This window comes from Vanellus vanellus (genome assembly GCF_965231255.1).
Source record: "Vanellus vanellus genome assembly, chromosome: 17".
Taxonomy (NCBI): domain Eukaryota; kingdom Metazoa; phylum Chordata; class Aves; order Charadriiformes; family Charadriidae; genus Vanellus; species Vanellus vanellus.
The window spans coordinates 10,111,676-10,127,267 of NC_138922.1; the positions used below are offsets into that span (position 1 = coordinate 10,111,676).

The 15,592-nt window shown below is 39.7% G+C and overlaps 1 protein-coding gene across 1 annotated transcript in view; it reads left to right on the top strand.

The window, feature by feature from the left end:
* ANKFN1 (ankyrin repeat and fibronectin type III domain containing 1) overlaps positions 1-15,078 on the top strand; it is a gene marked incomplete at both ends in the record, with an annotated part of 62,978 nt that extends 47,900 nt beyond the window's left edge. The window contains 6 exons of the mRNA XM_082492248.1: positions 1,149-1,315; positions 2,739-2,889; positions 4,682-4,850; positions 8,334-8,500; positions 11,861-12,080; positions 14,282-15,078. Coding sequence (XP_082348374.1) covers positions 1,149-1,315; positions 2,739-2,889; positions 4,682-4,850; positions 8,334-8,500; positions 11,861-12,080; positions 14,282-15,078 — 1,671 coding nt within the window. The remainder of the gene's footprint in view (positions 1-1,148; positions 1,316-2,738; positions 2,890-4,681; positions 4,851-8,333; positions 8,501-11,860; positions 12,081-14,281) is intronic.
* Between the last annotated feature and the right edge of the window lie 514 nt (positions 15,079-15,592).

The window sequence follows — 15,592 nt, forward strand, 5'->3', positions numbered from 1 at the left end:
ATTTCCAAAAGACAATAAACCTTACCTGATCTATGTTAGATTTAATGTATTAAAATGTGTTAAAGGTGTAGAAAAATGTCGATCTGGGCAAAAGTTTTATATTAGGAAACCCAAAATACAGGTCTGATCAGATTTCCACAGAGATCCTAGTGGAAAAAATGTTCCCCTAATGGTTTACACATTCCTATCTAATGCCCACCCTTTCTTGTATTACTTGTTTAATCATCAAATGGGTATTTTGTTCATGAAGTGCTTGTGAAAATGAGGGTCTAATTGCATTGGTCAGAGCCAAGCATAGCACTGGCAGATAATTTGATGGTTCCAAGAGTAAAGGCATAAGGCCAGGCGTCTTAATCCTCACCCACTGCAGAAGCACACGTTTCTCAAGATGGCAGCAGACATCATTTTTAGGGTAGTTTGGGGGGACATAGCCTTAAAAACGTCTCCTGGCTTCAGCAAATGCATCATCATTATTAATTCCTTCTAAGCTCCATTTGTTGATAGATCTGTTCAAAATACGCAGCCATTACTTAAACTTTGCAAACCACCGGCCCCCATGCTCGTAGGGATCTTCTCGTTGACAGCAGGTGATACAGAAGGGGTTTCCGAGAGATATAGGCTGTGACTCTACATGCATTTCTTTGGTGACAGTATTGGCTTACGCAGTCCGGGTGATAGCTTTTTCCCAACGCTGCTCTGCTCCATCTGTGTGGCTATGCACCAAACGTGAACCAGGGAACTGCTCTGGCTGAAAAATGACTGCTCCTGTTCCTGAGTTGCTTTTCAGCTGAATCACTTCCCTGACCCAGCTCACTGCTGAAATGATCAGCTGGGAGTGCAGAGGTGGCTGTTATTTGAACGAGTTTGAATACTACAGTTGTAGCAGATTGAAACCTCCCTTTTTTTAGAGCGGATTCCTGCATGACACGGAGAGCTTAGAGAACCTGTGTATGCCTTTAAGTAAAAAGTTGTCCAAGTGCATCCGAACCACCAGAGATCATTATATGCTTAAGCATGTGCTTAAATGGTTTGTGAATTGGCAACGCTGTTGAAACAAAAAGATGGCTGTAAAAACATTTGTTGCTTTTTGATCCCAGACTCCTCCACTTATGTGGGAAAAAAAAAGAGATTTTTATGTCTTAAAACAGGACATACTTTCCTATCACAAACGAAGTCAGCAACGCCTCCCTCCCGGCTTGTATCTGGGTTACCTTAAACTCTGCAGTTCTGTGGATCAAATCAAAGTGCTTGTGTTGCAGAAGTTGCCTAACGTCCTGTGTCATGTTAAAATCCGAGACAACAGCAATGTCTCCAAGTAAGTGAATATATACTTATTTTCACACACATATGTAGAGAGAGAACGTTTGTTTTAAGTTTGAAACTGATCAAGTTTAACTCTAAAGCAATTTTGCCTTTGCAAAATCATAGCTGCCAGCAAAGTTTGGCTCAGGTGTGTACCATCACAGAGATCAGTGCTGAACTAAACAGGTGCACCTGCATGTTTCCAGCAACCTGAAGGCCTATCCAGAACACATCCACATGAGCCCATTGGTTCCTAACTACAGTATTCTGTGGTCGCTCAAATTCTGCACAGTGGTAATGATCTTCCATATATCTGTCAGGAAGATCACAGCCTGCAGCCCTGATTCAGCCTCCAGTGAATTCAATGTCAACCCTTCTATTGATTTTCACTGACCATGGGGTGCTGGGGCCGGTGATTTTTCTGCGTATTTTGTTGTGTAATATCTGGTTTCTCGCTCTAATCCACAGCAAACATACAGCAACTGAAAACACATATTCAGATAAATGCTGTTAGCCATTGAACTGCTGTGCTCCGGAAAAGAATTTCCCCCGTTGTCCATTGCTTCCCTTATCTATTGGGCAAGTGCGCTTATTTGTACCGCCTAGTCCTTGCCTAGTGGGCAATACATTTTATTGACGTTTTCTGGAGCTTTTTAATCCCGTATCATTTCAGCAACCAGCTGATAATTTTGCATGAGGAAAAAGGAATGGGATATAGATAACAAGGATATCCAGAATGTAGAAGTTAATAGTAACAAAAATTCTGGAAGGAATATAAAGCCTGGTGCTTCAGCGTTTATAACAATCTCTGACTCCTGAAGTTTAAGATCAGATCTTTATTTAGGAGCAAATTGTACCACATGTATTACTTGTCTTGTAGTGGAGTTTCTTGTCCTTTTTTTCCTTGAATGTTTGGTGCTGGCTGTTTTTCAAGAGTGAATACTGGGCAGGGTGAATTAAGGATTTGATCCAGAAGGATGATTCCCATTTTTATCAGGTCTAGAATGCATATATGTCAAGCAAATCAGGAAGTTCTTTGGCTCCAGTGAGTGCAAGAGGGTCTGTCACAGAAATTAACCTTCCTGCTAATTGTCACTCTTACCATTTCCAATGCATGCTTTTTAAAATATTGTGGTAGATAGGGGATTAAGTATGTGAAAAAGAAACCCTGGAGTGAGATGCCTTAGCGAAATGTTTCAGAGGCAGCTGGACTTTCAGAGGTTTGCAAGGAATGTTCAGCCTTATGTACATGTGCTAGAAAAATTAAACTTTTCAAAGTTAGATTTTTAACCACAAACAATCAAGATTGCACGTTTAGAATGTTTTGCTATATGAGGATTAAACTATCAACAGATCCCAAACACACATACACTGAATTCCTCTTTGTGCACTGAACTTTTGTTATATTTCTAATTTTAACTTGACTCAACATACAGAGATGAGTGGGAATGGATCCAAACACTTTCTGGCTCAGAATCTGTGGAAACTACGGATCATACTGCAGACTGCCCTACTCAATTGTTCTTGTATGAGCTCCAGATGGCAGTGAAAGCTCTCCTTAAACAGATCAATCTACCTCTGCATCAGGTATTTTCCTTTGTGGTATTTATCACCTTTTTGAAAACTGATTCTTAAGCACACAAGTAAAAAGCTACAAACTGTGTAACTTGCAAGTGGGGATTAAATATTACAGCAAGAAAAGAAAAGCAGAGAAATTTTATATTCCATTATTCTAAGTGCGTGTGGAGGGAACATCTTCAATAAAAGTTATTTTCCTGGATATCCGAACATCTAAGGATTAAGAGACACATTTTCAAATAGCTTCTATTTTTGCTTCTGTTGGCTTATATGTGTAACCTGAGGCAGGTGCAAATAAGCACTTTTGCATGAAACTAGTAGTTGCGAGCACCTTTACCCAGCTGGCAAAGAAAAACAGGCCTTTTTCCAGGCAAGCAGGGCAATTGACGGGCCTTTTGGAGGTAGGAGTGAGGGTGTATGAAAGGCCTGCCGGAGACACAGCATTTTGCTATTCTTTTACATACGGATAAACGTAGCACTTCTGAAACACATAGTTTCAGACCTCCAGATTGCTGTGGGTGAGGAGAGGTATCTGGCTTCTGGCTTTACATTTAGGTACCAGAAATGCATATGTGAATAAATAAAGAAGTCAGGGATGATAATCTATGATGTGAAAGATCCATGAAAAATAAGCTAAGGAGTTTGTTTCTTGTTTACATGAATTTCATTTTATTTTAGTCTATAAGGGTAAAGAGGGCTTAAAGTAGAAGTAAATCATCTTTATACTCACTTCAAGGTCTGTTTGTGCAGCTAGAAAGATGTGGCCTTAAAATAAATTAATCTGGTTCTACATTTCTTGATTTTGAAAGGTTTAGGCTTTGCTTTTAAAAAGGAATCCATCAGTGCTGCACCTTCTAGTCTGGGAAGAGCCAAGTAAGACTCAAGTAAATCCAAAATTAAGACAGATGGTGTGCTGCCTTGTGGTCAGTCACTCTCATTCAATAGGGCTCTGTACAGGTCTCTATGCTAGTGTATTTTCTTGGAGGTTATAGCTTTTGTGCATCTTTTCCTTTTTTTTTTTTTTTTTTTTTAGCTAAGGACTAAAATATTTAAATCACTGTGCAAAATATTCCTTAAGCTGCAGTTCAGCCAAGCATTTAAGCTCATCTATTGTGGAGAGACAGACATCAACATGACCTTGCAGTTAAACAGAGTTGTAAATGTTTTGATGACTCAGGACCGAACTTCTATGTTAGTGAATTGAATTTTTAATTCAACACATTTTTGTGCGTATTTTTATAATTTTTGTGGTAAACAGAATCATGGACAGTGGCACCGGTGCATACCCAGGGTAAAATGCGGTGCTGCACACAGCAGCTCTACAGCAGCCTCAGGCCAACTCCTGTGTGTGCCATTTTCTCTTGCTGCAGCACTTGTTAAACCTTTTCAGTGCTGTGTTGAGGGAGAGCTGCATATTTCTCTTAACCAACCCTAAATTGAATCTTAAAGGTTTTTAATTGAATCCATTTTCATGTTTTCACATAATTATGCAATCATAATCTTGAAAAGCACATGGCATGTGATCATTTTCTGCCTAATAAGAAACATAAATGTTGTTTTCAGGGGGGTTGTGCCTGCGTGTGTTGTTTTAATGTGGAACATTGCAGCTTTAAATCTTTATTTTATGTAGTGACATGAACCCACATTTAGCCCCCCCCCCAAATATTTATGTTTTATAAAAATTCCGAGCTTGATGTTGTGCAAATTTTCTTTAATGTTTTATATCATTTAGGGTGTTGTTTATATAAGTGCCATGTTGTAATTCTCTCCTATTTCTTCCCCCGCGCGTGTCCCTCTACAGGCTAAGCACTTCCGTCTGTATACACAGGAGGTGTTGGAACTGGGTCACAATGTCTCCTTTCTTCTCCTGCTCCCCGCCTCAGACGACGTCTGCACTGCCCCAGGACAGAATAATCCTTACACCCCACACTCAGGATTTCTTAACCTCCCTCTTCAGATGTTTGAACTCGGTATAGTAGCTTGCTTCACCTAGAAATATTAACCCAGTCTCCTTATAATAAAATCACAAAGTTGTATCTGTTTTCCCCCTTGTCCCAGTGGAGAGTCAATAAATCACATGATGGCTTTGGCAACAACACTACCTATAACTGTGTACAAGTTATAGAGGCAGCAGAGCGGTTAAAGCATATACTGTAGCAATCGTTATTGAAATGCAAAGCATAGAGCAAAGCCCACAGTTATCCAGTATGTGTCTATAAGCTTATTTGGAAGACGATGTTCTTCAAGAAACAGAATCAAAAAATTACACACAACACAGCAAGGTTGGAGTATGAAAGGAGATGCAAAAAACCATCCCTCTAAATCATCACAAGAATAATCTCCAGTTTTGTAAATGAGAATTTTTGCAGTTCCTGATGGCAGATAGTCCTGCTCAAGGTCTGACTCCCTCACAATTTTGTGAAAGGTCTGAGTGGAGTTGACCACATGAGGGTCATCTTTTTCCTTCTGACTCCTGGAAAATGCAGGAGACAGACCTATTGCTGTGGTGCAGGAAAAGGCTGTTACTGTGAAAAATGCCAAAGCACTGGGTTTGCATCTATTTCTTTAGGGAGCGCATCCTGTGCTGTAGCAGATTCAGCCCTCGTGTTCCACTGCATCTTTGACTGGGCAAGAATTCCCCAAAACAGAGTTTTCCAGCTGTCTCACACAAGGCATAAGATGCTTTAGCCTCAGGGTCCTCTATTTCTCATTTCTTCTTCTTTGGTTCCACATAAAAGCACCTCATAAAGGCTTAATAGTGCTTTTTAGAAATAATATTATAAGTATGGGGACGGCTGAGCCTTACGCATTAGTCTCCTCTGTTTCCTTCTGGCCTGTGAAACTGGATATCTTTCTTTCCTCTGCCTTGGAGAAGAGAGAAAGATATGAGCCAAAACTGATGGAGTCAGTACACAAGGAGCCACTACAGAACAGGCCTCTAGCGGCAACTGTGTCCTCAGTGATATCTCTCTCAGGTGTTTATGTGACACCATTGCCAACGCCATCCTGTTTCCTATATACCATTGCTAAGTGCTGTTAGAGTCACTAATGTAGGAGAAGAAGAGAGCATCTGCCGCTTGTTTAGTGGCCTGCCTGCCCAGCCTAAACTGTAACAGGATGTTAATGAAGGGTCTTACCCTTCTATGATTCTGCAATCATAGTAGATCCGTGACATCATCCAGCAACAGAAGCTTCATTTGGGTCAGACAGGAATACCCAATTGTGTTTACACCACATCAGCCAGAGCACACAGAGCTGTGCCTGTGACCACTTTGGGGTTTTATGCTCGTTGTGGGAGGACAGACGACAGCTGAGCTGCCATAAAATTATGAGTTGTACAGATAGACAATACATGAGCTGGTGTAGTCTGCCAAGGAAAAGTTACTCCTTCAAAAGAAAACTAACGTAATTGAACTAGAAGAGTTATTTCAGTGCTTTGGGTCTTATGGCCATGGCTGTAGTGCCCTAAAGCCAGACTTACTATCTCCTTGACAGGCACCCCTGAAGCCTACAGTTAGACCCTGTGTATTGAGCATATCATTTCTCTGTATGAGACAACTGCTGCATTCACTGTGCAAATCAATGCATGAAGCATATTAATCTCTGATTAAATTAATCTCCACACTAGAGGTTTTACAGACTATTTAACTCTCATTATGTGGCACACAGGCTGGGGGCAGGAGCCATTCTCACTTCTGCGATATAGTTTGCATCGGGCTCACACAGCAATAGGCACTGAATGGGATGACGCGGTGCAGATAAACATGCAACAATTCTCTCTCCAATGGCATTCTGGGTGCAGACCTCTCTGTTTAGCAGTGTTGCTGCAGTGGGAAAGCAGTTTGTGGAGAGCACAGTACAGAAAGCTGAATTTTACTTTTGAGTATTTTTTTAAGTAAGCAATCATCTGGCCAAAGGCAGATGACATTTCTATATGACTTATTATATATGTATCCCTGATGTTCTATAAAGTGACTGTGATTCACATCTCAAATATTAGAAGCTTCCATTCCCCATTAGTTGGTGGCTACCAACTATATAATTGCATAACCACAAAAGACTATGTTGAAGTAACATTTGTTAAAGTAACATTAAAGGGTTTGACTTAAAACCACAAAGGCTAGAAACTTCAGCACTGAAGCTGAAACCGCGGCTGTAATTCACTCAAGAGTCCACCACATATGGCATATATACTGTAAGACCACACACTATTCAGACTAGATCCCTGCAATATCTAGGCATCATTGGGAAACCAGAAGGTAGAATTCTTTCTTTCAGTCTTTTTTTGTGGGATTTTTATGTCCAGATTAGTCCTTTATTGTTATGTCAATGATGTTTGTGTGACCAGATTTCTTAGTTTGAGAAATTCTTCTCAATTACTCTTACCATGTTGTTTGCAAGGGATAAGCAGACATGCGACACTGTTTTTATTTCTTTTTTAATATTTATGGTAACAAGAATATATGCAATTTACACTTGAAACAGCCTGAAAACTATCACGCCACAATCCAGAAAAGTAGCACTAGTAAGCCAACTGGCAGTCACTGCTATAACAAGATCACGCTGTATGCTTGCATTTATTGAAGCACCAATGAATGGGGAAGTATTCCTGAAAACTTGTTCTCCCTCAGCAACACTCAGTCTGTACGGCAGCTCACAGACATGACTGGCAAGTTCTGCCTTAGCAATTGCAGGTTCTGGAAGAATGTAGCTTTAAGAGGACAGGTAAATTCACTTTTGTGACACTCCAGGGCACTGTAGCTTCTTTGTCTCTGTTATCTAGTTACCTCTTTTAGAGGTAGCTCAGATAGCTTTGTGCTACTCCGAAGTCAAATTACACAAAGCAAGAGGTTATCCCTGAACTTTCTGCATTGCTCTTCTGCATGAGAGTTCAGAGGATGATGTGTGATAACACCTAAACAAGTTTTGTTTCACTCAAACGGTGATATCACTTAAATGCTTTTACTGCTGAGTCATTTACGTTGAAGTTCCTGATTTAAGCTAGCCTAGCCCATGAGAAAGTTACCATCCCCCAAAATGATACTTTTTCTGAAACACCCAATTTTAAAAAAATAAAAGATGAGTTCCATTTTCCAGTCATGTCACTTCTTTCTTGATAAAAGGAATGATGAGCTATAAACGCCTCAGAAACAGCCTTTCTGATTAAAGCTATCAAGGGCAAAATCGCCACTGGAGTGGCATACTAAGGACCTGATTATCTCTTCACTTAGATATAAATTAGAAATGACTCTTTTGAAATTAGTGAGGTTACAGAGTAAATCCAGTGTAAATGAAAGGAGAATTAGAGCCTGTATTATTTATTTCTAGCTTAAAGTAACCCATCCAGAGAGTTAGTAGTTATATTTAATAAAATTTGTGTTCTGAAAGCTAAGGATTTCATATTTCATAACCAGAATATAACAGTGTTTCCTTTGCACTTGGTCTTTTCACAGTTCATTTTTGCTGTTACAAGGAAAAATTTATAAGCCTGTATTGCCGCCTTTCTGCTGTCATAGAGCTGGACTCTCTGAAAACCCAGCAATCCCTAAGGGAAGCAATTTCAGACAGTGAAGTCGCTGCAGCCAAACAAAGACACCAGCAAGTTATAGACTACATACAGGTAATAGTCTGTTTCTGACTATTCCAAGGAGATTTTAAGGTGGCTTTCTTAAAAATTGCATAGGGCTGTAATTTGAAATCTAAATGGGGAATTATTCACAGACATCATAAAAAGAGCAGTTGTATCAAAAGTGCAATTCTGGTTTTATGAAATTCAAACCCAGGACATGATTTCCTTAGTTGGTGCTTTTATACAAGGATTTTTATGCATAAAATCAAATGACAGTTATAGTAGACTGTTACAAAGAAATGTGTCAGTCTGCTTGTAAAGCTCACTCCCATCTAACATGAGGTAAGCTGGTACCCTGCTTGGGCATTCATTTGTGTAAGAGTTTTTCTCTGTCTTTGTGAATTGAGGACATTTTTCACCATGATAAACTGCCAATTAAAAAAATGAAAATGGAAATTCAGACTAGGTTGTAGAGACAATCTTCATCAACAATATCACAGTGAAGAAAGCAGCTCTGTGTTTAAGATGGCAAGCCAGCCTCAAGAGCATCTGTAAGTCTGCGTAGCATCATGCAGTAATACTGCTTCAGTCCCCCAATGCAGAAGGAGCACAAATGTTATCATACTTGTCTAATTTGCTTATTCTGTCTCTCACATTGATTTTCCTGTACTGTTCTCAGATCAGGACTTTACCTACTCAACTCAGGGATCTTCAAACTGCATCCCATTGTACAGCATAGCACAGCCTGTCCTTTTGCAAACCATTTTGGCAATTGGTTATTTATAGAAAAAACTCAAGACCTTTTCAGAGTGCATCTGTGGGCATGGTTGATCTGTCTTTCTACAAGTGAGGTGCAGATAAGTTTATAGCTCTATATTCTTAATATGTAAGCAACCTTCTGTTGGAATAGGGGCCAAGACAACCATTTATCCCATTGGCAATATGTTTGGCCCTCCATAATTATGAACAAGACGATAATACTTCTGTTCCTCTTTGCTCTGAATTCAGATCCCCTTTACCTTGGCCACTTTGGAGCTTTAGGCAACCTGCAGGAAGCTTTTGGCAACCTGCAGGGGGGCAGAGAGGAGTGTTCCATTGTACTTTCACCGCTCAGTCATCTCCTTCCTTCTCATTGTCCCATTCTCACAGTCAGAAAATCTAGCTTTTTCCCAGCATGCAGGAGAATTTGGAAAATTTTTATCCTTCATATCAAATACAAGTATATGTATATTAATATGCATGCACTGTATAGGCAGTTCTGTATTCCTCTTCTCCAAAGTGTTTGAGTCACATATATACGCTGGGAAAATATGGGAGAACATTTTAAACTTCAGTGTTTAGTGCTGAATTATTGTGACAGTGTATTAGCCTTGTCAGGTTTCCTCTCAAATGAAAACCAGCTGTATTCCACCTATTGGCAAAAATATCTCAGCCCACCACATACCGCAATCTTCAGTGGTGACCACAAAACCGCAAGAGCATTTGTGTGATCCAAGATCTAAGACAGTGTTGAAGTCACTACACAAACCAAACATTGTAAAGAGCAAGGGAGTCTATATAAATGCAGTTCTGAAAAGAAGTCAGAGGGTAACGGAAAAGTAAAAATTAAAAAAAAAAAAAAAATACAATAAAAAACCAAAAACCAAGAAACAGGAGATAAGGTACTTGGAGTCTTTACCAGAATGGTACAAAGCAAGAAAAGAAATCTACAGACACTGAAACTAAAACTGAAGTTAAGCTGCAATTTATATAGAGAACACTTCAAACATTCCTAAATTGTAAAAGAACCACAGTTCATTAAAATGACTGGTCCATTATCCCAGGAGACATTGCAGAATGGCATTAGGGAGAAAACCGACGGGATTTGTATTTTATTAAACAGCATGCAGTATGATTTTGTTTGGGGTTGAAAGAGGATCACAGAAAGGAAATATAAAACCTCCCAAATCAAATAGGTGACACATTTGCTAACTGGCATTCTCTTCATGAAGCTACACTGAACTCTTTAAATGATGTAGGATTATGAATTAATCTCTGAACCATTTGTTATCCTTATCAGTGTATATTCTTAGCTCAAATTAACTCAGTGGCAAGGCTTACACTGACATCATTGGAGTTGGGATTTCACCTTTACATAAAAATGGCCTTACTAGGTCAAAACAGAGATCCGTCTAGCCAGCTATCCTGTCTCCAACACAGCTCACCAAGAACCCTAGCTAATCTGGCATCTACAGTATCCTCTGACAATAAATTTTACACTTTGGATGCACATTTTGTGAAGAAGCATCTCCAGCTAAGAGTATATGCTGGAGAATTCATCTTAGAATATATCAGTCTGCAGTCTCCTTTTCACTGATCCCTGTTACTCCCCTGTTTGATAATACTCACTGCACAAAGTACCACTCACTTTTGCCTATCCATTTACTGACCCAGGGCTCTCATTCTGCATCCTTGCAGAACATAGCTTGTGTAACTGCAAAGCAGTTTCCCTTAAACACCACAATATTACTATGAAGGCTCACTTCTTTAAATGCAGAATCTTCTGTAAGAAGTACAAGGGAAGTTCTAGAAAGGATACTGCCGCAGAAGGATATTATACTCACAGCTACTGTCATTTGCTGGTTGCAGCAACATTTGCTCAGTCATCAAAGATCTTGAATTGCCTGAAGATGTTAAAAGTGTTCCATTATCAAAAGACTCTCAAGGCCCACATTAAACAGCATCTTTCCTCTCTGCATAGATACTTAAAGCTATATCCTGCTATTGATTTAGGCACTTGTCTCTTATTGCCATCAACAGGCATGTATTAGAACTGTCTTAGTGTAGATTTATACTATTAAAATGCATGCACACCAAAACTACAATAAAGGAGAAAACCTGCAGTTTGGCTCATAGCTGTGCTTCGACCCTCCATGTATGTACAGTCTTCCACAGGTATGTGGATTCTTCTGTTCTTAAAAACTAGGTTTGATCTGAGCACTCTGCTTTTGAACATAATCCTGGGTTTGCAAGGATGCTCAACAAGTCTTGCTTTCACTCCAGTACAGAATGAAACGAACTTTCAAGTGTGCTACAAAATTGATCAAATTTTTTACTCCATCAAAAGACCATTTTAATTTTCTTTCCATGCTAGAGTTTAGGCCTACATTCACCCCTCCTAACTACAGGTTCTTAATCAAGGTACCTAATTTGAGAGTCTGGTGGTTCTAAGCAGCCTCTGCAGTGGTGGAGAACAAGCACTTAACCAAAGGCAGTTCAGACCACCTAAATCTGAACCATCCTGTCAGGGGATCCTGCTTCTCTCTCTTGGCAGTGACTACACGCCTGCTTGGGCACTTGAAGAAAGTACACACTTAGGTAAAATTAATACCCAGCTTTAACTGTAGCTTTTCACCATTTTTTTCTCTAAAGCAAATTGATGAGATCTGGAGGGAAATGAGATGGATCACAGAAGCACTGCAGTATGCAAGATACAAGCAGCCAGCAGCTGGCCTACCCATAAAGAAGCTTGTGGATCTTTCAGAAGAACACTCTCAAAAGAAAATCAGTTCAACCTCTTCACATCTAGATTGTCTTCCTTCACCTCCCCCTTCACCTGAGGCTAGAATCCAGAGGAGAAAAGCTGTGAGTGGTAAGAGAATTTTCCTTTGTTCATCAAGTGAAATCTTTGAACTGATTTTTAATTATAACAGTTCTTGAATTTCATTTTATGAAAGGAGTAAATTTTTCCCATACCTGCCAAGGTATTTTAACCATCATTTACCAATCATTTGCCACTCAATATCCTGAGATCCTCCTACAATATTTACAATCTTTTTTTGTTTTCAATTAGTCGGAATAATTGCTCATCATCAGCCTACTTTGTCACCTCACTATTCCAGATCATTTAATGAACATGTTGGAAGGGACAAGTGCTGTCACTGCCTTAGCCATGACATCCAGAATTAGTAAAATCCATCCATAGTGAAAGCTGACTACTTCACTTGCCATCTGCACCAACAATCTGCAATTAATAGATGGAGGGAGCTTTCTCTCTGTCTCAGATACAGCTTCATTTCTTCACAACCTGTGGTGAAGAACCTTTTCAAAAGCTCTTCAGAAACCCAAGGATGCCTGTGTATTAATTGTGCACATGTTCAGAGTAATATTAGATTGGCGAGACATGAGTTCCTAAGCAAAAGCTATTGACCCTTTCTCATCGCTCATGTTATCTATCTATTCTTCACCATAGTTTCTAATAATTTGCCCAGAATCTAAGTCAGACTTTTCCATAATCTCCACTTGTCACCTTCTGTTTCTCTGATATTACAGCCATTTTCTTTCCATGCTTTGACTGTTCCTCTGCTTTGGAGCTATTCTTTCTTTGCTCCTCTTGCTTTGTTTTGATAGAGAAAATTTTAGTGCAAATAGTTCAGTTTCATTTAATAGTTGTTTTCTTATACCTCAGTGTTCTCAGTGTTTTACACAAGCACTTTAAAATACAGAATTACACAAATAAATACCCACCTCATTTACCATTATTGCTTCTCTGAACAGCTGGAAAATTAAACTGATGAAAGAAATGGATCACAGCAAATAAAGATGAAGCAAATGAAACAGTACACTTAATTTGCTAGCAGAATAAGGACTTTGGAGAAAAATCTAAACCATCATTCTGCTGAGCTATCTTGAAGCAATGAGTAAATGAAACAATAGAAACAAAAGCAACAGGTGCTGCGTTAAACAACTGCCATGACCATTTCGGTAATAATAATTTGTGGTTTTTTTCAAATTGGCAGTTTTATATAGTCAAGAAAAAAGGAATAAATCTACTCTGATTAGATTAAGTTAAAAGAAAAGAAACCCAAAGACAAATGGTGCTTTGATTCGCACCATTACACAGTCATGTCCTCTCTCAGCATCTCTCCCTGAGCTAATTTTTTCCCTGTATTACAGACCATGAATGCAGAATAATTCTTAGCTCTGGCATCATGTAACCTAGAGCATTATCTTGTCCTGCATGGGCTTGATGCATTATTGCTGAGCTATATGGTCATTTACAGTAGGTCAAAGTGAACAGTCAGCGCTGTATAAAATCTACAGTTCTTTCCTTGGATCTAATATAAACTATCCAGGGCAGGGGAGCATCAATCCATTCTACCACATATGCCACTATTTATTATGTTATTGATCCTTCTGTAGCCGAAAGACAGCAGCTATTTCAGTGCCAGTGCGAGTTTTGGTCAACAAATTCACTTTTCAATTAAGTGTGTCTGCTTTGGATTTGAACATACTCAATGCACCTGATGGGCAAAAGGGTAGTTTTTGTTCATCTACACCCACATCTTGCCTCAAGCCTCGTACGCACACATACAGGTGCACCCTACTCACAGTTACAGAGTTATAAATCTGGAGTAATTCAACTGACATCTTTAATAAAAACAGAACCTGGATTAGAGTTTTTCTTGCTCCAAAATCTCCATCTCTAAGAAATTTGGTGAAAACAAGAAAAAAGAAACCAGATCCTTTCACAACTTAATTCCAATTCAAATTAAAGTTCTTCCCTGCACTTAATTTAATACATGTATCCATTTTAGTTTTCCTAATACTACTACCACCTCTCTAACACATCTGTAAATCCTCCCCAAGTACTGTCCTTGCTGTCACCTAGGCCCGTGGACAATTCCACAGAGGAAACAAACATACATTTTCAGAATTGTAGATTTGATTCTAAATTAAAAAAAAAAAAAAACCAAACAAACAAACAAAAAAAAAACACAAAACACCATAAATGACAGTTAAGCAGTTTCTCTCCTGTACTGTCTTCTTCATTTTAATCAGTTCCCTTTGCAGATTCCCAGCCCTGCTCAGATGAAGAAGGCTGCTCTGAAGTATTCCTTCCAACTGACAGTGACTATGACTCCAGTGATGCATTAAGCCCCAGAGAATTAGACCTGATTTACTCCTCCTCACAAGACATATCCCAGCAGTCAGGCAGTGGCCTGGGTGGCAGTGCACCTGATGTTCTCCAAGTCCACGACATGAAGCCTTGCCTAACATTGAAAGAAGGCCTGAGAGAGTGTGGTGCCTTTGATACTAATGCTGAATATTGCACAGAGTATATGAACAATCTAACAATGTCAGGGCTTACATCGAAAAGCATAGACAAGTCCTCTAGCTCCAAGCAGCCACTGAGCTTTTTAGGGAAAAAAAAGCTAGGGAAACATCAACATTACAACTACTTCAGCCGGCATCATCGTTGGCTGCGTGTGCACAGTGAGACACAGTCTGGCTCTCTGTCTGAAGGCGTGTATACTCAGCAACTCATGAGACCTTCAGATTTGTCTCAAGAACCTACCTCCAGTGAGCAGTTAAAGTTTCCCAATGATGGCTCTCGGAGCACTTTCTTACCTCATGCATCCAGCCTTCCGGAAGATGGGAAAGGCAAGTATGAGGAATCAAGGCAGAATGTCCATAGGATACATGTGGAGCCGTATAAAACAACATTTCTGGCTGAAGAGGACAAGTCCTGGGCAATGAGCACGCAGTCTGTAGAACATAAGGATGTGTGCAATGCTATGCAACAGACAATGGGTCCAGACGACCAGTCGGGTTCTGCTGTCTCAGAAGTCTTCAGCAGCACACTTTAACCCCAGACTTCTGCATTGCTTCCCACTGCTCCACAATGAGACAGTAAGCATTATGCATACAGGGCCATACTTTCAAAACCACTTGTAAAAATCCAGGTCCTGAAATGGCAACTCATGCCACTCAAAAGAATCCTAACCTTTTGACTTCAGCACCAGATTTCTCATCTGACAGAGGTATCTGTCATGATGCAAGAATTATTATTGGCATCTGTAGTTTTGCAGGTAGAGTCATAACAGTCACCGTATAACGGAACAATCTGTGGCAGCAAATCGAGTAATCAGGTTTTGCGATTCTCTTGATTTCCACGTATCTTGGAGCATGCAAAATTTTAAGCGTGAGTGGTTCTACCTGCAAGTTAGCAGAAACTGTAACATCCTTGGTGTCGTCATGTTAGGACTGTGTCCTAAACTTCTATTAACCTGTTTTCCACGATTTCCTATAAATTTTTCTACTCCTCAGCCTTCTTGAATGGATTTAGGTTGCATATAACTAAAGTGCTAACTGGTCTAGCAT